The 24,233-nt window shown below is 33.3% G+C and overlaps 1 protein-coding gene across 4 annotated transcripts in view; it reads left to right on the top strand.

Annotated features, from left to right (window-relative positions):
• Positions 1 to 22,850, top strand: part of LOC149788497 (S-adenosylhomocysteine hydrolase-like protein 1) — a 193,808-nt gene extending 170,958 nt beyond the window's left edge. For 3 of the 4 annotated variants that reach the window (XM_089974499.1, XM_089974501.1, XM_089974498.1), the window contains 5 exons: positions 2,489 to 2,587; positions 4,530 to 4,598; positions 9,332 to 9,410; positions 10,539 to 10,659; positions 13,711 to 22,850. In XM_089974499.1, the coding sequence (XP_089830625.1) occupies positions 2,489 to 2,587; positions 4,530 to 4,598; positions 9,332 to 9,410; positions 10,539 to 10,659; positions 13,711 to 13,717 (375 nt within the window). In that variant the 3' untranslated portion in view covers positions 13,718 to 22,850. The remainder of the gene's footprint in view (positions 1 to 2,488; positions 2,588 to 4,529; positions 4,599 to 9,331; positions 9,411 to 10,538; positions 10,660 to 13,710) is intronic. The other variant, XR_016424157.1, reaches the window with a different exon arrangement.
• Positions 22,851 to 24,233: the final 1,383 nt, after the last annotated feature.

Genomic DNA, 24,233 nt, shown 5'->3' with positions numbered 1-24,233 from the left:
GTCTTGATCCTGCTGTAACCACATATAATGCATTCAGAAAGGTATAATCAAATATACCTAGAGTCATTCTTGATCAATAAGCTATTTGATGCATTCAGAAAGGTATAATCAAATATACCTAGAGTTATTCTTGATCAGTAAGCTATTTGATGCATTCAGAAAGGTATAATCAAATATACCTAGAGTTATTCTTGATCAAAAAGCTATTTGATGCATTCAGAAAGGTATAATCAAATATACCTAGAGTTATTCTTGATCAATAAGCTATTTGATGCATTCAGAAAGGTATAATCAAATATACCTAGAGTTATTCTTGATCAATAAGCTATTTGATGCATTCAGAAAGGTATAATCAAATATACCTAGAGTTATTCTTGATCAGTAAGCTATTTGATGCATTGAGTAATGGTATAATTAGCATCTTGATGATAAAGACTCAGTCTACTGTTGTAAGCTTGTGTTTTACTGTCTTCACAAATTACCAATTGTTCTTATTTCTAACTGGGAGTTAAATATCCAATGTATTGAATTCTTATCTAAAGCTTTATTTGTACTTCACAGGTTATAGGTTCCCAACATATTTGATGTGAAATCAAATTTAGTGGTCTTCTTAAATGAGCATTATCTTAGAACTGATGATATCTGGTATGGTGTAATTGACCATTAGGTTAATTACAATGATCCATCATATGTAATTGATTGTATTATGTTGAATTACAGTGATCCATCATATGTAATTGACTGTTTTTAAAAAAAATTACAATGATCTCTCATATGTAATTGATTGTATTATGTTGAATTACAGTGATCTATCAAATGTAATTGACTGGGTTTTTTTTAAATTACAATGATCCATCATATGTAATTGACTGTGTTATGTTGAATTACAATGATGTATCAAATTTAATTCACTGTTATGTTGAATTACAATGATCTATCATATGTAATTGACTTATGTTCAATTACAGTGATCCATCACATGTAATTGACTTATGTTGAATTACAATGATCCATTATATGTAATTGACTGTGTTATGCTGAATTACAATGATCCATCGTATGTAATTGACTGTGTTATGTTGAATTACAATGATCCATCATATGTAATTCACTGTTATGTTGAATTACAATGATCCATCATATGTAATTCACTGTGTTATGTTGAATTACAATGATCTATCATATGTAATTCATCATATGTAACTACTGTTATGTTGAATTACAATGATCCATCAAATGTAATTCACTGTTATGTTGAAATACAATGATCCATCATATGTAATTCACTGTTATGTTGAAATACAATGATCTATCATATGTAACTGACTTATGTTCAATTACAATGATCCATCATATGTAATTCACTAGAAAATACATTTGGAAAATAGAAATGGTTTATCATCAGCATAGATTAGTAAATCTGAGGATAAAACTGACCAATATTTGCAACATAATCAGTGGCATATCAGAGAGCAGCAGCTGTTTTGACTGTGAAGTAAATTTTGAAGAATTAAGTCTTGTTACAATGTTGCTGAAATGTTTTCATCCTAAGATCACAAGCAAGAAATTGTACGTTTCTTAACATCTTCAATTTTTGCACTTCTTCAGTAAAGAGAAGAAAACAATATTTTTCTTCTTAGAAAAAAGTTATAAATGATTTTTAGAAATCTTGCCTGCCTGTGAGAAAGAGACCGAATCATTGTTTTCTTAAAGATCAATGTTGAAGTTCTCACCTTCAGTGCATCAATAATGTCTTGTAATAAAAGCATTAAAACAGGTGCTTGAAAGTACTGTAAATTAATGAGCTTTCTGTTGAATTTATTTATTTGACCTGAAATTTACTTTGAAGTGGAATGGTGGGTGTAACAAAATGGGTCATTTCGCTAGTCCAAAACGTGTACCATTTGAGAAGTAAGGAAATATCCATTTGCCTGTGACTTCAGTTTAAATCCATACATATGTCCTGTACAAAATTTTTAAATAAAATTTAAAGCTAAACAGTAAAAGGCATATAAGCAATGCAGACAGACCAATGATGTAACTGCATAGTATATATCTAGGCCTAGCCCTGTTATGTACATCACATGGGGATATCCTTTATAAAAAGCCAAATGCCCAGGTAGTATTTGTTTTAAAGTATACATTAAAAATATTGAAAAGAATGTGCTAATAAAAAGTTGAAATGTCATAAAAACAAAGCACATAAGTATTTTGTTCTGAATCCGGGAAAGACCTAGCTTGATACATTGTAGGAACTTGATGGCCTTGACATATTCCTATGCCTTATCAAACTCCATCTTTCCACCCACTCTCTTCAAAATACATCAGTAATTTTGCATTTATATATACTTGTAAGAAATTGGTATTAAAGGTAGTCAGTGTTTGATGACAAGCTACTTTTCATAAAATGTAGACATTTTGTGTCCTAGAGGTATTACAGGAGAAACACAGTAAGAAATTTTAACCACATGTATGTAACCTGTTGCAGGGCAGTCTGAGGACACCAGACTTGACATGGGAAAAGGTTCGGTCTCAGGTTGACCACATCATCTGGCCAGATGGAAAACGTATTGTTTTGTTAGCTGAGGTACAGTTATTGACATTGTCTGTCTGTCTCTCAGACCTTTTTCTTTTGCTTCAGTCTGTTTTTATAAATATAGCAATTCATGAAATAATTCAAAATTGCCATTTTCTGCTATTTGAAGGCTTGTTAATTATGTATTTAATGTATTGAGTTTAAAACAACATAATAAAGGGAGAAAACCATACAGCTATGAGCTTGCCATAATCAGCGTTCTTGATATTATATTTTGAACTATTAATTTTTCTAGTTTTTTTTGTATATATGCTAATAAAGTAAATAATGCTACCCCAAACCACTATGCTGCTTATGGTATAAAACCAGGCATGCCAGAAATAATTTGGCAGTGAATGCCCTGCTTTGTTAGTAAAAATCAACCAGAATAGTGATTTCATGTGCATTTGTATCCTCTCTTTACTTTGCATAGTTGTCCTTTGTGTATCTTCCCTTTATTTAATTTGCATGGTTGTCCTTTGTGTGTGTGTATCGTCCCTTTATTTAATTTGCATGGTTGTCCTTTGTGTATCGTCCCTTTATTTAATTTGCATGGTTGTCCTTTGTGTATACTCTCTTCACTTATTTGTTATGGTTGTCCTTTGTGTGTGTATACTCCCTTTATTTAATTTGCATGTTTGTCCTTTGTGTGTGTGTATCCTGCCTTTATTTAATTTGCATGGTTGTCCTTTGTGTGTGTGTATCCTGCCTTTATTTAATTTGCATGGTTGTCCTTTGTGTGTGTGTATCCTGCCTTTATTTAATTTGCATGGTTGTCCTTTGTGTGTTTGTATCCTGCCTTTATTTAATTTGCATGGTTGCCCTTTGTGTATCGTCCCTTTATTTAATTTGCATGGTTGTCCTTTGTGTGTGTGTATCCTGTCTTTAATTTGCATGGTTGTCCTTTGTGTGTGTGTATCCTCCCTTTATTTAATTTGCATAGTTGTCCTTTGTGTGTATGTTTTCCCTTTATTTACTTTGTATTGTTGTCCTTTGGGTGTGTATCCTCCCTTTATTTACTTTGCATGGTTCTCTTTCCTGTGTGTATCTTCCCTTATTTAATTTGCATAGTTGTCCTTTGTGTATCCTCTCTTCACTTATTTTTTATGGTTGTCCTTTGTGTGTGTGTATCCTGCCTTTATTTAATTTGCATGGTTGTCCTTTGTGTGTGTGTGTATCCTCCCTTTATTTACTTTGAATGGTTGTCCTTTGTGTGTGTATCCTCTTTTTTTTTTTGCATGGTTGTCCTTTGTGTGTGTGTATCCTCTCTTTATTTAATTTGCATAGTTGTCCTTTGTGTGTGTGTATCCTCTCTTTATTTAATTTGCATGGTTGTCCTTTGTGTGTGTATCCTCCTTTTTTTGCATGGTTGTCCTTTGTGTGTGTATCCTCCCTTTTTTTTGCATGGTTGTCCTTTGTGTGTGTGTGTATCCTCTCTTTATTTAATTTGCATGGTTGTCATTTGTGTGTGTATCCTCCTTTTTTTTGCATGGTTGTCCTTTGTGTGTGTATCCTCCTTTTTTTTTTTGCATGGTTGTCCTTTGTGTGTGTGTATCCTCTCTTTATTTAATTTGCATGGTTGTCCTTTGTGTGTGTATCCTCCTTTTTTTTTGCATGGTTGTCCTTTGTGTGTGTATCCTCCCTTATTTATCATGGTTGTCCTTTGTGTGTGTATCCTCCTTTTTTATTTGCATGGTTGTCCTCAGGTGTGTGTATTCCCCCTTTATTTAATTTGTATGATTTGCCTTTGTGTGTGTATCCTCCCTTTATTTTGCATGGTTGTCCTTTGTGTTTATCCTCCCTTTATTTAATTTGCTTTGATTAGAAAGACAGTAGAACTATTAGTATCTTCACATTTTCATCTTACAGTTTGTCAGTCCTTATGCTTTTGTTTGCTTTAATTGCCTTAAGTTATTGACTTTATCAATATATTTTTGCATATATTTTTCTTTAGGGACGTTTGGTGAATTTGAGTTGTTCCACTGTACCCTCCCTTGTGGTGTCAATAACAGCTGCTACCCAGGTGAGGAAAACACCAGTGATTTCAGAATGAGAAAATGGGGGGGGGGTGTTGCTGCGCTTTGACAAGACAAAAAACTTTTAAAATGTACCTTCTTCATCTACAGTAATAATTGGTACAGTTTACCTGAGTCAGACTCTTGCGTTATTAGCTTTCAGCCTCTATCCTCAATGTTTACCTGAATCAGACTCTTGGGTCATTAGCTTTCAGCCTCTGTCCTAAGACTGTTTACCCGAATCAGGGTCTGGGTCATTAGCTTTCAGCCTCTATTCTAAGACTGTTTACCTGAATCAGACTCTTGGGTCATTAGCTTTCAGCCTCTATCCTAAGAATGTTTACCTGAAACAGACTTGGGTCATTAGCTTTCAGCCTCTATCCTAAGACTGTTTACCTGAATCAGACTGATCTCATGAGTTTTCACCCTCACAAGAGTTTTACCAGGGTTTTAGTTTTACATGCTTGACTAAATTTTGTTTCATTTGGATTTTTCTCTCATTATTTTGCCCATTTTGGTGGCCACAATAGGACTCAAACTACTAATTCAGTTCCCATAGTAAACTTATGCAAACACCATGATATTAAAAGTTCAATAATTTAAAATTTCTGAGTGCTCATGATCAAACCTATATTTATCAGTATAGATGAAACCTGGATGTCAGCTTCTGTGTAGAGGAAAGGATATGAGCCGCAGCATTTTCTGGACCTGCATGTGTTTGAACCATGTGCTTTCAATTCCGCACCAAATAGTCGGGTGCTAATTTTAGTTCCAAACTAAAGACTATTAATAGACTGAAATTCCATCAATAAAACAATGTCTCTATTTTTTCTCTCACTTACAACTACGATAAGCTCACAAAAGATTCTTCTTCCTAAAGCATAACTTAACATTATTAACCAATCTTGGTCAACCAAACCCATATATATTCTATTTTATGTTCACCCATTTCCAGGCTGGTTCCCATTTTTCCATATAATTAGTACCGTGTGTCCTGTATCTACTCTTGATTTTCTTGACAGCCTAGGAATTGTAGTTCATTACATAAGTAAGCAATATGCATAGTTCTGCTTGTTAAAGATTACATTAGTGAATATTAAATTTCATTGCAAGTTCATGTTCACCTAAAGAGCAATGGTGCGTTTCAGCAACATTTAAATATTTAAGTTTTAATTAAGAAAATCATTAAAAAAATATTAAAATAAAGCTGTCTAATAGGAGTCAACTTTTTTAATTTCACCATTTATCGCTCATCATTTTAATGCTAAAATATATTACCAACCTTGTTATATTATGTAATTAATGAATCAAAGGTCAAGGTGACCATCTATATGTACATGTATTATTACAGAAAAAGATATTTAAATGACAAAAATTACCTAAAATTCCTCCCAGAACACATATAATCTAAAACTAAAGGATGATAGACATACGTACATTAAAATGCAATATACAAACTTTCAAAACATTCACTGAAAGAAATTAGTTGGATGCAAAGTCATGAGAAGTCATCACCATTAAGCATGGTGGAAGAGACCTAAGTGATCATATCTGAAGCATTATGTTTCAAAACACAACTAGCAAATATCATATTGCTTACTGTAATTACTTTATAAATGGTAAATTGTATAAATTGTATATATGTATTGCTTAGATATAAACCAAAGTGCAAAACACTTCACCTAATATAGTCAAATCTACACACTGTTCACCCTTCTTGGCATCAGTTGATATATCTGAATATTTTTTTAATATCCCAATGAAAGTCACTGTAGTTTACAAAGGTATTAATTTTGCTTGTTATCCACAAATGGAACCATATGATTGCATTGATAGTAAAGTTAATTGCACTTTCATATGTGGAATCACTGTATTGCTGTGGCTATCTTAAGGACTCATGGTACTAAGAGTAAACATATGGAAACCATGATATTAAAAATTCAGTAACTTAAAGTTTCTGAGTGCTCATGGTCAAATATAAATTTATCACTATAGATGAAACCTGGATGTCAGCTTCTGTGTAATGGAAAGGATATGAGCTGCAGCATTTTCTGATCTGCATGTGTTTGAAACATGTGCTTTCAGTTTTGCACCAAAGAGTCAGGTGCTAATTTTAGTAACGAGTGTTCCAAATTCAAGAATGTTAAAGGACTGAAATTCCATCAATAAAACAATGTCTGTTTTATTTCACTTACAAGTAGGATAAGCTCTCAAAAGATTCTTTTTTCTAAAACATAACCTACATTATTAACCAATCCTGGTCAGCCAAACCTATATATACTGTATTTTATGTTCACCCATTTCCAGGCTGGTTCCCATTTTTCCATATAATTGGTACTGCGTGTCCTGCAAATATAGAATGACAACAGTGCTTAACGAAAGTGTAAGCTGACTCCCATTAGTTAGTGTCTGTTGATTATGATTTGGATTTTTAACATAGCCTTAAAAATAAAAAAAACGTCATATTGCTACAATGTCTGCAGTGTGGCAGTTTTATAGTGATGTCTAGCACAGGGGCATCATGCCACAGACATGTTGTATGTCCCACCCAGTCACTTTATCCTGACACCAGGCTGACCAGCCCTAACAGTAACCTCCTAATGCTGAGCACCAAGCGAGGCAGCTGTTAGTACCATTTTTGTAAGTCTTTGTTATGACTCAGCCGGGGATTAAACTCATGACCTCCCGCATCCAAGGCAGTCACTCTAACCACTAGGCCACTGGAGCGGTCCCCCCATTAGTTAGAAAAATGATGAAGATAGAGACAGATGAACTTATCAAGTAATCTGTAGTAATCCTGTTTCTTAAAACATTTACCTTAGAAAAACATTTTTTAAAGGTTATTAAACAAATGTTTGGCATAAAACTTAAGATCATGTAATAGAAATCACATTAAGTAAGGTGGCTAAAGGAGACAGGAACCACTGTGTCTATGGCTAGCATACCAGGACCATCCATTATAACTTGTAAATGTTATCTAACAACAAAGACACATTCACACATAGAGAGAGCTATGAACGAATCAAATTTGACTACCAAATGACAATTTGCCCATTAGTCAAAATGGCAGACTTACTTCCATTAGCTAGATGAAATAGAAGATCCATTAGAATTTTTCAGCTGGGGATATCAGATGTATGTTATATGATAGAGATAATATTTTCCCCCATATTTTTACTTTCAAAATATAAGTTGTTTCATATGATATTTGTATGTCAATTTCATTGTAAAAATACCCTTATCATGTCATAGTAAAAATGGCCATATGCAACATCATGTGAGAAACCTATCCCATATACAGCATCATATGTGAGAAAACTATCCCAGGTGCAACATCATATGCGAGAAAACTATCCCATATGCAACATCATATGTGAGAAAAATCTAATATTAATTGAAGTATTTTATAAATAAATAAGTTGGAAGCTAACTTTCTCCCAGTATTGATGTCTTAGAATGGTAAGCTAAGGCTGTTTTATTGTCAGATAGAATTTCCAGGGCATAATTAAGGCTGTTTTATTGTCAGGTAGAATCTCCGGGGCATAATTAAGGCTGTTTTATTGTCAGATAGAATTTTCAGGGCATAATTAAGGCAGTTTTATTGTCAGATAGAATTTCCAGGGCATAATTAAGGTTATTTTATTGTCAGATAGAATCTCCAGGGCATAATTAAGGTTGTTTTGTTGTCAGATAGAATCTCCAGGGCATAATTAAGGCTGTTTTATTGTCAAATAGAATTTCCAGGGCATAATTATGGCTGTTTTATTGTCAGATAGAATTTTCAGGGCATAATTAAGGCAGTTTTATTGTCAGATAGAATTTCCAGGGCATAATTAAGGTTATTTTATTGTCAGATAGAATCTCCAGGGCATAATTAAGGTTGTTTTATTGTCAGATAGAATATCCAGGGCATAATTACGGTTGTTTTATTGTCAGATAGAATTTCCAGGGCATAATTAAGGCTGTTTTATTGTCAGAATTTCAGGGGCATAATTAAGGCAGTTTTATTGTCAGATAGAATTTCCAAGGCATAATTAAGGATGTTTTATTCAGATAGAATTTCCAGGGCATAATTAAGGCTGTTTTATTGTCAGATAGAATTTCCAGGGCATAATTAAGACTTTAGATTTGTCTTCAGTAAATGAAAAAAATAGTTATCACTTTATGCAGTGAAATGTGGAAGTGTGTACAATTTACTTTAAGCAGTCAAATGTGGAATTGTGTACAAATTTACTTTATGCAGTCAAATGTGGAATTGTGTACAATTTACTTTAAGCAGTCAAATGTGGAATTGTGTACGGTTTACTTTATGCAGTCAAATGTGGAATTATGTTTACAATTTACTTCATGCAGTGAAATATGGAATTATGTACAGTTTACTTTATGCAGTCAAATGTGGAATTGTGTACAATTTACTTTATGCAGTCCACTGTGGAATTGTGTACAATTTACTTTAAGCAGTCAAATGTGGAATTGTGTACAGTTTATATTATGCAGTGAAATGTGGAATTGTGTACAGTTTATATTATGCAGTGAAATGTGGAATTGTGTCCAATTTACTTTATGCAGTCAAATGTGGAATTGTGTACAGTTTACTTCATGCAGTCAAATGTGAAATTGTGTACAGTTTATATTACGCAGTGAAATGTGGAATTGTGTACAATTTACTTTATGCAGTCAAATGTAGAATTGTGTCCAATTTACTTTATGCAGTCAAATGTGGAATTCTATACAATTTCAGGCCCTAGCATTGATAGAGCTGTACAATGCCCCTCCAGGAAGATACAAACAAGATGTTTACCTCTTGCCAAAGAAAATGGGTAAGTTGTACAATATATTGTGCTCTTTACTCCTTTACTTATGACTGAGTTTAAAATCAATAAGCCCTATGATAGAGATTTGATTTGCAAAATAGATGGCCTTGATTTAGTTTGTTCATATTGCTTCACAGTCTTGAGTGTATCTGCTACCATATATATTATGATAGTAACTTATCTACTCACTACCCTTTATATTACCATGGTAACTTATCTACTCACTACCATTTGTATTACCATGGTAACTAATCTACTCACTACCCTTTATATTACCATGGTAACTTTTCTACTCACTTTTTATATTACCATGGTAACTTATCTGCTCACTGCCCTTTATATTACTATGGTAACTACTCTACTCACTACCCATTTATATTACGATGGTAACTTATCTACTCACTACCCTTTATATTACCATGGTAACTTATTTACTCACTACCCTATATATTACCATGGTAACTTATATACTCACTCCCTTTTATATTACCATGGTAACTTATCTACTAATTAACCTTTATATTACCATGGCAACTTATCTGCTCACTACCCTTTATATTACCATGGTAACTTATCTACTCACTACCCATTATATTACCATGGCAACTTATCTATTCACTACCCTATATATTAGAGAAATAAATAATTTGCTGAGTGTACTAAATTTGTTGGTTTTTGCCTCTTTCGGTTGCATAGTTTATGACCTCGAGTATTAACAGCTGTATGTTTTGTCATTATAAACTGCAAGTAACAGAATATACATTATCACTGAATACTTCTCAATAGTACAATCTTACCAAGAGCAGCTAGTGCAGTAATTTTAATAACTTGATAATCAATAGAAGCATTGCATCATTAGTTGTAAAATGTCACTGATATGGGCAGTTAATCTTGAAAACAAGCACATGATTCGATTTGAATGGTAATGAATGCTACAGGTTTTGTCATACTTGCAGCATGTGTGCAATTTTCATGCATTTGCACTTTTTCTCAAGGTAGAGGAGGTACACAGTGAATTTACTGGGGATTCATTTAGTTATGCATCCTGGAGAAAACACTGGTCAAAAGTTTAAATGACATATTTAGTCTAATAAATATATTATGATATATATTTCATATCTCCATGTTTTATAGATGAGTATGTTGCCATGCTGCATCTGTCAACCTTTGATGCCCACCTGACAGAACTTAGTGACGATCAAGCCAAGTATCTAGGTTTGAGTAAGGCAGGGCCTTTCAAACCAAATGTGTACAGGTATGTTCTAGCAAAATACCCCATGTATACTCATTTATAAATTAAGTCCGGCTGCAAAAAGCACAGATCATTATTTGCCATCGCATAATGCTGATTTTTCCTAATAGCTATACAGACTCTGATTTGTTGATGTATTGTGCAACACAGATCTGGGTCTGTGCATTTGGTTTCAACTAACAAGCAATAATATAAGGTACTACATTGAAATGTTAAGAGATAAAGAATTTTGATCACTGTGTTGAAGTCTGTTCTTATTTAATAAGCATCTACAAATGTTTTTAAGTGCATATGTGTCAGTGGTTAAGGTGAATTTGTTTGTGCTTGACTATGTGTGCTTCTGAGTGTATATTTGTCAGTGTTTAAGGTGAATTTGTTTGTGTCAGTCTATGTATACTTGTAAGTTTGTATTTGTCAATATTTAAGGTGGATTTGTTTATATCAGTCTGTGTGTGCTTCTAATTGATTATTTGTCAAAGCTTAAGGTGAATTTGTTTGTTAGTCTTTGTGTGCTTCTAAGTGTGTATTTGTCAATGTTTAAGGTGAATTTGTTTGTTCATATGTCATTGTTTAAGGTGAACTTCCTTGTGCCTGTCTGTTTGCTTCTAAGTGCATATTTGTCAGTGGTTAATGTGAACATGTTTGTGCCTGTCTGTATTTGGTAGAGAGAAAGGATCTGTTTTCATGTCAGATGTACTTGTTATTATAACTTGCATGCATGTAATGCATAAAACGGGCATTTATATCTGTATTTGGTAGAGAGAAAGGATCTGTTTCCATGTCAGAAGTGCCTGTTATTCTAATTTGCATGCATGTAATACATAAAACAGGCATTTATATGTGTCCTTGTTTTCACCAGTCATTTTGTTTATTCCTTTTCTTCCAAAAATAGAAAATGGTATATTTTTATGTATAACATGGCATATTTACTTTGTTCTTCTCCCTTGAAATAAAAAGTTATAACATGTAAGTCATCCATTTTAATGCAGTTCTGTCTGAAAAAATACAATAATAAAATAACCTTTAAAAAGTATTGTAATCAGTATGAGTTAATGGGCTTGTTTATTATGGTACTTAAAGAGATACTAACTGTATATTTTGGCACAAGAAAGAGATCTTGTCGTTTGTATCATTCTGTCATGGTTAAAAAGTTATGAACTTCTAATACCTTTTTTTAGTACAAAGAAGCACATGAGAATTAGAACATTCTATGGGTCTTAAAAGGTATTAATTTGCTTTTCCTGATTTTCCAAGGACACCAGTCCTGTCAGCACATTTCCTATTGAATTATCTGGCTACATGTGCAGAGTGATAAAGAAACACCATTTGAGAGAGAGAAAGAACGAAATTGAAAGAAGATACAAAAAAAGAAAAGCACAGAGTACATCTGAGTGATTAATTTTAAACTTGCAATGTTCTAAATTAGAAGATTGAGGTCAAATATTATTGATGTAGTTTATAGAACTTTGAAAAGTCCTTGATTTTTTTAATAAAAAAAATCTTGAATATATCAATTGCTACCCACCCACCAAAGGTGGATCACATCAGTGGTATGGTGTTGTTGATCAGGCTTCTATTTATCTTTTATAAATTTCATTTCTGCAACATAACTCAAGTTGTCCTTCATCTACATTTACCAAATTTTACGGATGCCTTGAACTTGGTGGGAAGAGAGAACCTTATTGATTTTATGTTCCGAAGCTCATATGTCAAGGTCACTGATTAAATGAGAAACATGGTTTCTGCATAATAATTCCGGTTGTCAGCCATCTACAGTTACCAAACTTTATGGAGGGCAAGAGGCAAGGATTTACTCTCTTGATTTTGAGATAAAAAGATCCAGGATCAGGATTTCTCTAACAGAAATAGGTCAAGTGGATTATGCAAAACAATGAATTTGCCATGATCTGTAGTTACCAGACTTTGCGCATAGCTTTCATTTGGGGGTGAGGAAGAACTCATCAAATAGGCAATGGGCAAGATCAATGTGACTGCAGGAAAATAATGCACAGAAACATAAGATCTGTTTCACACACACCTGGACTAAGGGAGATGGCTATTTATTTTGGGGTCCAAAGGTCAAGGCCAAAAGTTTTTTGCATAATGACTTGACTTCTTCATTATGTTCCTTCACTAAAGTATGTGGAGGGCATGTGCTTAAGACATACAAGAAAAAACCCTTGATTTTGGGGTAAAATATCAGTCATTGGGGTTAAAAAATGGGATTTTAGTTTAGAATAATTTTGCTGATGTGAGATATCCCAAGCAGACACTTAGCTCCAATTGCCTTGACACAATGTGGTTGCCAGGCTAGATTGGCTGCTGTGAGGTGTCCCAAGCATACACTTAGCTCCAATTACCAAAACACAACAAAACTTTAAGGTGTTATGGTATGGTTAAACACCAGTAAAGTACTCGATCATTTGGACTTTGAGCAAAGATTTTTAATTTCTGATAAAAATAAGTGATTGACTCCATCCTGTTTACTCTGTAACATCTCATACTTAGAAAACAAAAAATATGCTGTAGTACATGTTAAATTTTACAAGTCTACATAAAAGATACATATTGTGTTGCGTTTCAGAAAACAACATTTGGTCTAAATTCATAAAAGTTTAGTATCATGAAATCATAAAAGTTTAGCACTGAGTCATGGAAGCATTGTGAAATCACTAAAGTCTGGCATTGTGAAATCATCAAAGTTTAGCATTGTGAAGTTATTGAAGTTTATTAATGTGAAAATGAGTTGTGGGTTTAAGATCTGCCCAGTAATGTGATAGGGTGTTGGATTGGTAATCCAAGCATTGTGGGTTTGATACCTGCCCAGTAAGGCTTTAAAAGTACCATTAGAACCAATGTTATATTTACAAATATTTGTCAGGAAACATGAATATTGTAACTGTTGTATACTTTAAATTGAAAACAGGAAAAATAAATATATAGTCATTTTCTTATATACTGTATTAACTCTTGAAGTATTTAACTACATGGTCTTTTTTTACCTCAGTGAAATTGGATCACAAATTTCAAACTAATCCACAATTTCTTTTTCAGATATTAATGAAACTGTTGTATAGGATTCCAGCCATTCAGAAATGCCATTCCAACATGAATGATGTGCAAGTTTTCCTATCCTACTTGAAATGAATCCAGCTCAACATATTGGCTACGGCTGCCTGCTCTCTCTTTTATTATAACCACGAGACATCGCAGGGAGTAGATCGTGACATCTGTTATATCGCAATAACCATGATAATAACTGTATTTTAATATAGCAATAACCATGATAATAACTGTATTTATGAATATAAATTTGTGAAATGGTATAAAGTAAATGCATATAGTGTACGTGTACAAGTATAACTGAACTAAGAAATTAGGAAGCAGATGTGAGTATTTTTCAAGCTATTTGGGATTGAAGTTATTCAGTTAATGTAATTAGTCCATATTAATTAGTCTTTGTTTTGAAATTCTTTCACAGTTTGGAATTGTATTCAGATAACATTTACCAAGTCATTTAAGAGTACAAATCAAATCTTGATGTTAGTCATAGATATTTGTTCAGTGAAATATATACTTTTTTCACTTATAAACAAAAGGGTCTAGTCATGAAGTTTGGATACCTAGCACTCATCTGCAACGATATTTACAAGTTTTTTATTTTGGGAATTTTCTTAGAATAAAGCAATTAAATATCGAATTGTTAAGCTTCTATTTGGAAGATTTATTTTCAAGACATTGGGAAGTAATTCATTATCTACCTAATTGTGATATAAGCCTATTTCCAGTCTGGTCCCTCTGTCATGTGATATTGGGAAGTAATTCATTATCCACCTGTATGTTGTGCATGTAATTGTTAAGTGATATCGACTTCAGATTTTAGCTATTTATATATTATTGCAATTTTAATAATTTGGAAACTGAAATATAATTTGGGTGATTGAAAGATATCTATGAAATAACTGTTTAGATCAATTGACTTCTCCAATAATCTGGGCATTTTGTTTCTTCAGTCAAGTAATGTTTTATATTCAGACTTGAATAGAATTTCTGTTTTACATTCATTATGAAATTCTTATCACAGTTTGTTTTCCTACTTAACTTGCAGAGATTTATCTATTAATTTGTTGATCAAGCATGGCAGTAGTATGATAGGAATTAATAAAATGTCACTGGTAATGACCACTTATGACAGAAATTTATAACATGTCGGCAGTAATGACCACTTATCACATGAATTTATAACATGCTGCCAGTAATGACCACTTATCACAGGAATTAATAACATGTCGCCAGTAATGACCACTTATCACAGGAATGTATAACATGTCACCAATAATGACCAGATATCACAGGAATTTATAACATGTCACCAGTAATGACCAGAATAAATGGCATGTCACTTGCATTGACAACATACAATTTATCACAAAATTGTTTTATATTTGCACTTACTAGTTATGCATATTTAACGACCAGTCAGTTTTGTTGTAAGTTTTGTTGTAAGAAATTACTGTAAAAGTTTAGAATAAAAAACGTCTATATGTTTGACATTATATGTATTTAAGATCGCTTTGAAAATGTTGGTGTAATAACCAAATAACCGATTTTTATAATTTGTTGTGTGTTCTTTCTTTATCCATAACACATCTAGCCTAATGAGACATTGTTTGGACAGTTTTCAAACTTGATATATTGATGCATAAATCACATACTTGTCAAACTTGATATATTGATACATAAATCATATACTTGTCAAACTTGATATTTTGATGCATAAATCATATACTTGTCAAACATGATATATTGATGTATTATAGATCATATACTTGTCAAACTTGATATATTGATGCATAAATCATATACTTGTCAGACTTGATATATTGGTGCATCTTACAGAGTAATTCATTGCATTAATATTTTCTGTCCCCAAAGATACCTTCATAAAGTGGAGCAATTTCTCATAATTTGGAAGCACTTAAACTGCACAAATCGAGTTATGGTCCAACTGCTATATTTCAGATTAGGTTAATTACTGTCCTAGGACAGAAATTTAAATGAAGTTTTTAAAGTTAACAAAATTGTGAAAAGTGAGTTTAAAAGAAAGTTTGGACATAAAAGAAGTATTTACAAAATTGTGATGCCACTGTGAGTTGTGAACTCGTTTGGCAGCCATGACAACAGAAAGACAAATGTGGATGTTTATAAAAGATAATGACAATTTTGTCTCATCATCTTCACATCAAAAGTGAGAAAATACATGAAAACATCAATTCTAACTCAGGCTTATACATTGGTGTATTGATGAAAAGACAAATGACTTTTGAAATCAAAAGAGCTTTTACAGTGATAAAGGTATTATTGCTGTTTGGAAAAGCAGAACTAAATTTGGCTCATTGCTTGAATTGTAAGCATTTTTGCCTGGTATTTTACAAGGCTGTTGCCAAAATAGTATTTAGTAATTCCTAAAAATGATGACTATGTTTAACCTGCCATGAAAAATTAGCTGTGATAAAGGAAATTCTGTAATTGGCTTCTACAAATGATGATGAAATTAGATTCATGGGGTTATGTGTTATTTTGTGTAGAACAATTAGAACACCTTCATTTTCGTTCATAAAGAAAAGCCTTGATTTTGCAAGATAAATAATTAACTACATTTATAAATATTGTATGTCATATTTACTTTTGTGAATAAGTAGTCCTTTGTATATTAGTTTCTTTGTCAGGTGTAAGCTAGGTTTTAATGAGAAAATGTACCATGTGAAGATTTGTAACAAATACTGTATTTGATGTTATATCCACACAATCACTGACAAATGCATATCCCTGTTTTTGGTGAAAACTATAAAAAAATACTCCATCCTGAGTACAAATGTTTTGATTTCTTCATAGATTATGGGGAGGGAAACAGCTACCTCCTTCCGACAAAACATCCCGATTTTCTTGGTACAGGTAAAACCCATTATAACACAACGCTTGGGGTCCAAAGAAGAACATCGCAATATAAGTGGTAACATGTAACAAAATTTTTATAAAAAAAACTTCCCCCATAGAAAATGTACATTGAAATTTCAGTGTTATTAGTTTTAACTAACCTCTTGATCATATATCGTTTGTTTTGTTCACTGGGTTTCATCAGACATCAAATATACTTCAGTTTTGAATTGTATACATGCCAGTATGGCAGAAAAGTTAAGGCAACATTAATGTAGTGCTGGGATTAAATATCTGCTAGGGATACAAATAATCAGCTTCCCAAAAGCATGTATTTAAGACGTTAAAAAGATAGATCACCATAAATTAAGAAAATAGGAGCCATACAGCCATAGCATTTTAAGTGGAATAATATAATATTGAACATCGTTATAACAGGATTTACCTGTACTTATAATTATGCATGTCTTGATACCACTGTATGCATTCAGGCAGTCAAGAAAATAAATCTAATTGTCATATTCTTTATTCTCTGTTATCATATTCAAAGAGACATTGTGTTTCCAAAGTGGAGAGCTGCACATATAGACAGAGGGAGCCAATTCTTCTGTTATGTGCCTATGAAGGGGATAGTGTTTATGATATCATTCGTGTACATTTTTTATAATGAGCTTCAGCCCGACAAGTTTACTTGATAATAGTACACTGTGTGAGTATTGGTTAAAACAGAGTTCTTTTCCTTATTTTTGTCAAAATGTATAATGTATTTGCTTATACAAAACTATTGACCAGCTGCAAGCAAATTAGACCTAGATTTGCCATCATGTAATCTTCGAAAAGATCCATGTCTTTTACTTTTTCCACCTTTTGATTTTGGTGAACATTATTAGCCCTGACATGAATTCATCTTAATGATGACAATTCTTGGTGTATGGTCAGCTCAGATATTATGGCTGATAGCACCTTAAATGATGGCAGATCTTGGTCTACAATTTTTGCAGTTGCGTACACATAATACACGGGTAAAAACACAGGATGGCACAATTTTGAAAATGGTTGGAACAACCTTCCTATGATTTTCACTTTGTTGAACCCACTTTACTGGGAATTGTGATATGGAAGTCTCCTTTCTGCCATTGTTGCCATCAGTAGTTAAGGTTTTGGTTAAAGTGTCACTGCTTTGATTGTGAGTTTGACAAGCAGGCAGTGGCTTCATTTTTTATTTTAGATCATGGGCTTTACTTGCAGGCCCTGACTTTGTTTTTTATTTTGAATCGTTGAAGAAGGCCTTGGCTTTGTATTTCATTTTGCTCGCTTATCTATCCTGTGTAATATTTGTCTTATTTGATTGATATTTAATTTTGTTTTTATATTTGACATAAGGAGCACAGAAGAATTTATTTTAAATCTGTCAAACTCTACGCTGGTACATTTTATATATAGCTGTACAGTAAATGTAATTAAATATGTTAACAGGACAGATACAACATTCAAAAATGTATTGATAAATAAGCATTATATTCATTTTTGTTGTAAAATATAAACATATCTCATTATTGAATAGCTGTCTGTGTAGTTGTAATCTTCCACAATCCTATTGTTTTCACTACTCTGGCTGACGAAAATATGCATAAAAGGTTATGGAAGCATTCCATTTGCTTTGCACTTATTAAAACTAAATTTGATAGGGCAAAAGCAATAATACTGTAGCCAAGTGTTCAGAAAAAAACTGAATAAAAAGAAAACTTTTGGTCATGTTTGGTAAAATTGCTGTAATAAAATATCAAGTTTTGTCTGTGGTTGTATTTTTAAAATCGATTGTGGGGGATACTTGCCAACTCTCCTAGAGAAACTATGCAAGTCTTTGTTAACTTTGTAGTGTAAAGCAACAGACATTTTCTAGTCCAAGACAATAAAGATGGAAGGTTGAAGATGCCAAACATTCAGACATTTTGTCATCACTTAATATCGCACGGATCAAAAACCTAACTGATCCACTTTATTGTCCTGAAACTTTCTCCTTACAAATATACTTAAGAAGTTTCATTGAAATTTAAACGTTTTTGGAAAGATATGTTTTTTACATTATCAGAAATAGATGACTATATCACCACATCCCGGAAGAAATTTTATCTACACACACACACACCTTATACAATATATATCTTTTTTTTAAAAAATTAACAGACTTCCAGTTAAAAATCAGACAAAATAGAACTTTGTCATTTAATTGGAATTATTCACACGAAGGTTGGGAGTCAATATTTTCATTTTTTTGCAGTAGTTTTCAGATACAAGTTTTCCAAGTTTTCAATACAAAATAATTCTTATTTTCAAATGAAGGCAAATATGATTTTTCAGAAGCATCATACCCAGAAATATACCTCACACATTGAATTGAAGAGAAAATCTGACATGTTTTGCAATATTAATCAGTTTGACAGGTACTGTATCACATTGTTAATTTTAAAAAGATATTGATCCCATGTTTGCTTGGTATAACAATTTTCATATTTATTATAGATCTTATTGTGTGTACAATGACTCTGAAACAAAGTATTTTTATTGTTATTTTTAGCATACCTGGCCTTAAGCCAAGTGAGCTTATGGTATGGCCATTGTGTTTTCATGAACATTTGTAAGTTTTAATAATTTTAAGAAACCTACTGGACCTGTTCAATCAACCAAACTTGAAAGAGAGCATCCAGGCATGAAGGACTTTAAAATCTATGCAAGTGATATTAATTTTCTATTAAATATCGCTGTCATAAGTATGCAGCTGATGCCAGTTTGTCAATAAATAAGGCTGACATTACTAAAAACATCCATACATTAATACGTTTAAGCTGTATGCAGATGATGCTAATTTGCCATTAAATAAGGCTGCCATTACTAAGTATGCATATGATGCTAACTTGCCACTAAATAAGGCTGCCATTACTAAGTATGCAGAAAATGCTAATTTGCCATTAAATAAGGCTGCCTTTACTAAGTATGCAGATAATGCTAACTTGCCACTAAATAAGGCTGCTTTACTAAGTATGAAGATGATGCTAATTTGACATTAGATATTGATGAAGATATAAAAGTAGTGAAGCCTTGAAACGGTTGTTTTCATAAAAATATATATGCCAAGAACAGCATTTAAAGAAATTCTAGAGAAAACATCCAGATTTCTGCTCTACGTTTGGTGTGTTGGCCAAAGTGCCATAATACCCAGTTGTCTGAGAATAAACATAAATGGCAATGCATGTTGTCAGCACTTCTTGTGATGTGTTGGCCAAAATGCTCAATTGTTTTGAAATAAACATGAATGGCAGTGCATATTGTCTGCTCTGCTTGCAGTTTGTTGACCAAAATGCCCCATTGTCTGGGAATAAATATGAATGGCAATGCATATTGTCTGCTCTACTTGCAGTGTGTTGGCCAAAATGCCCAATTGTCTGGGAATAAACAATAATGGCAATGCATATTGTCTGCTCTACTTGTGGTGTGTTGGCCAAAATGCCCGGGAATAAACATGAATGACAATGCATATTGTGTTGGCCATAATGCCCAATTGTCTGGGAATAAACAAGAATGTCAATGCATATTGTCAGCTCTACTTGCAGTGTGTTGGCCAAAATGCCCAATTGTCTGGGAATAAACAAGAATGTCAATGCATATTATCTGCTCTACTTGCAGTGTGTTGGCCAAAATGCCCAATTGTCAGGGAATAAACAATAATGGCAATGCATATTATCTGCTCTACTTGCAGTGCGTTGGCCAAAATGCCCGGGAATAAACATGAATGACAATGCATATTGTGTTGGCCAAAATGCCCAGTTGTCTGGGAATAAACAATAATGGCATTGCATATTGTCAGCTCTACTTGTGGTGTGTTGGACAAAATGCCCAATTGTCTTGGAATAAACACGAATGGCAATACATATTGTCAACTCATTTTATTATGATACATAAATAGTTAAATAGGTAAAGAAATATGAAGAGCTGTGGATGCAACCATACTGGTTTGGATTGCTGATTTATGGCACAGTTTACTGTGATAGTCCTCAGAGCTATGGATGCAACCATATAGGTTTGGATTTGTAATTTATGGCACAGTTGACTGTGATTGTCTTCATGTGTTTCACATCAGTGTTAGGTATTCTGAGGCAATGGAGTGAAATGCCTTGTCTAATTACGTACCACGGTAGCCAAACCAGGCCTGTCCTATGATCCGATTTGAATCTATACCCTCTCACATGTAATATTAGATCACTCAATTGAATGAGCTGTTATATCAGACTGTTATACTCAGTTGAATTGTTGTTTATGTTGGTGTGTTTTTGTCCTTCATTTTCACCCATTTGTGATTTTAGTTAAAACTGTTTCAGCTAACCAAGATATTCATTTCATCTAGATTTGTGTTGTTAGGTTGAAATGTGTATTCATTGTTAAATTGTGTATCCAAGATACAAAATTTAAGCTAACTTTAGCCCCAGCAAAGTTATTTTGATACCTGTACAATTTAGGTTGACATGAATGGCTTGTTCATTTGACCATGGGCCTAGTCCATTCCCAAGATGCATTTTTGTGGATATATCTTGCTTGGATGGTCCATGTTGTTTCCTGGGCATCTAGAATACTACTATACCATTTTGAAAGGTCAGATTGACAGGTCATTGTCCTTGACCTATATAACTTGTAAATTTTGATTTTCTGTCCATGACATACAGTAAATTGCTGTTAAAAGAAACCTCACGTCAGCTTCCATGAGTCTCTTTTTGTTTTGTGCAGTAATTATGCATGCATAGCTATAGATCAGTCATGTATTCAGAACCTAGATATTACTGTCATCTACACATTTTTTTCATTGTACATAGCAAAAACAAGGTGATATAATTTTTCACAGCAATCAGAGTTTGTCATAGTGATCTCATAGTTGTGTGACTACATGTGCTTTTAATAGTCTTATCACCATAAAGAACTGCACAGCAGGTACATTTAACCCAGATTCTAAATACATGCATTAATTTTTCATATAATTTAAAACTGCTATTGAGACACAACTTGTTATATAATGTAAAACTGATGTGGAGAGACAATCTGTCAGATATAATTTAAAATGGACTGACAACTTGTCATACAGTGTAAACTTATATATAGAGACAACCTGTCATATATAATTTAAAATGGACTGACAACTTGTCATACAGTGTAAACTGCTATGGAAAGATAACCTGTTTTAAAAGCCCATTTTTTACAAACCACATCTGCATAAGCTCTACATCACAATTTGTTGTTGTCTGTATGCATATCCATCTCAGGCCTATGTCCATCACAAGGCCAGTGCACACCCTATGTAAAGGTCAGTGTTCACATTTTTTGGGATTAAGTTTAATAGTAATTTTTTTTACCTTCTTGCTAAAAAAAATGGTGGGTTCAGTGGAGAGTCTTGTTTTGTAACAGAAGGGTTGGAGTCTCTTGTTTTATAATGGAAGTGTTGGTCCCTCTTGACAGGTTTGGCTAGTATATATGGAAGTTAAAGGGATTCTCTTGTTCTAAGACAAGGTTGGTCTCTGCAGACATTTGCCTGTGGCGTATATAGGATTTTTGGCTTGTTCGAGGATTAGAAGTGAACTACAGCTCTCACAAGAAGTGCAAAATCTTTAAGCCAGTCTCCTCTGAAAAAGAAACCAAAAGAAAATGAAACCATAAGGAACATCTTTTTCATTAACACATAGCTTGAAATGCAACATTTTTGCGCTGCAAAACACAGCTTCTTTATGTCAGTTTTGTTGGAAAAATGTCTGGAATCTACTCACACTGCATATTGTTACAAGATCTAAATTGTTTCTTGTCAAAAGGTCGAGTATGAGTTGTCCTCATCAAAAGTGCCTACAATTACAGAGACTCGTTCCTTGTCACATGGTCCCCAAAGTAGTCACACATTCATTACTCGTAAGAAAACCTCATTACAATTTTTTTTAATGATTTCTGTTCCCAGACCTATTGGTCCATGAAGAAAAGCAAATGAAAGAATTGAATGAAATTGGGCAAAATGGATTGAGCATCATATAACATGTAAACAGCAAACAAATAAAAGTTGAGTCTAAGATCAAACATGAAGAGAGGTGTCAGTCAGACATTTTGCTGTTACTATGATTCATGTTGTCATAATGAATATACTGTATGTCAGGGATCACATAGAAACTCACCATTGTATTGAGTCTGTTATCATGTAGTCTGGAATAAAGTTTGGATAAAATGTATAATTGTATTTAGAAGTTTTATTTTACATATCTTAACATATATCACATAAATTGTGCATTGCTTTATGAAGGTCACTGTTTCTTTCTGTAGTTGACCAGGCTACAAGGCCAAATTAATTTATGGTTTCATCCTGCATCTAGTGTGCATTGTATGTAATATGTTATATGTCGACATTGCTATTTTCAACTTCACATAACCAACTGGGCCCATTTTAAAAACAAATAAAAAGATAAAAACTTGGTAAGAATGATACCCGAGATATTTTATTTGGGGTGGCTCCCCAGCAACAAAGTAGCTTCCATAGTAACAAAAATATAAACCCTTTTTTCGACTTTTTCTCTAGAATGGCTGAGCCAGTTTCAATCCAACTATGGGAATGTTGTTTAGAACATGCTTCATGAAACTGTTTTCTGTGCTGATTCCTGGTGATGGTGTGGTGTTTTAGCAACAGTCTGGACAATCTGTTTGACTTCTTTGCAATGGTTTAGCGAATTTAGTTTAAACTTGTTAGGAATCTTTGTTAGAACTTGCTCTATCAAATTTATTTCTTGGGTAGTTCCTCCAGCAATGGTGTGGTTTCCATAGCAACCTGTGGAAAGCGTATCATCAGCCTATACAGAATGATCCAATTTTGATCAAACTTGTTAGGAATCTTTCTTAGGTCATGTTCTGTCAGAAGACACCATAACCAACAGTGTGACTTAGCAATTGGATTGAAAACAGTTTTTACTTCCGTACACTAAGTCCATTTCAATCATACTTCATAGGAATGTTTGCTAGGACGTGCTCTATCAAAATTCTATCTTGGGTGGCACCTTTGCAAATGGTGTGGCTTCTATAGCAATCACATGAAAAAGGTATTGTCAGCTTTTACCGAAAAGCTAAACCAATTTCAATTAAACTTAGAATGAATGTTTCTTTGGACATTCTTTATCAAAGTTTTGTCTGAGGTGGTTTCCTTATCAAAGGCGTGGATGGAAAACCTACTTTTGATTTCGTCCCCAGACTGGCTGAGCCATTTTGATCAAACCTGGTGCTCTACGAAAACTATGTCCAGTGTGGCACCGCTAGCAGGGTTCCAATATCAACTAGATAGATAATCAGTTCTCAAAACATTTTATCCATAATGACAGCCATTTTTTTATCCATTTTTTAAAATTCAGTTTGGTAGGAATGTTTCTTAGGATATACAATATCTAAATTTATGGTATGGGTGGTTTTCATAGCAACGGTGATGCGTCCTTAGCAACCAGTCGGGAAACCTAATTTCGGTGTCTTCCGAACGGCTGAGCCATGGGGACAAGCATATAAGAACCAAACGTTGTTTTAAAAGTTCATGCTTATTTGATGCAGGATGTAGAGCCATCGTGAGACCTGCTTCACAT

Source organism: Sinohyriopsis cumingii, chromosome 11, assembly GCF_028554795.1.
Source record: "Sinohyriopsis cumingii isolate HCF-2022 chromosome 11, ASM2855479v2, whole genome shotgun sequence".
NCBI classification, from domain to species: Eukaryota; Metazoa; Mollusca; class Bivalvia; order Unionida; family Unionidae; genus Sinohyriopsis; species Sinohyriopsis cumingii.
The sequence above is the reverse complement of the archived record's forward strand: the minus strand, read 5'-3'. Positions and strand labels throughout refer to the sequence as shown.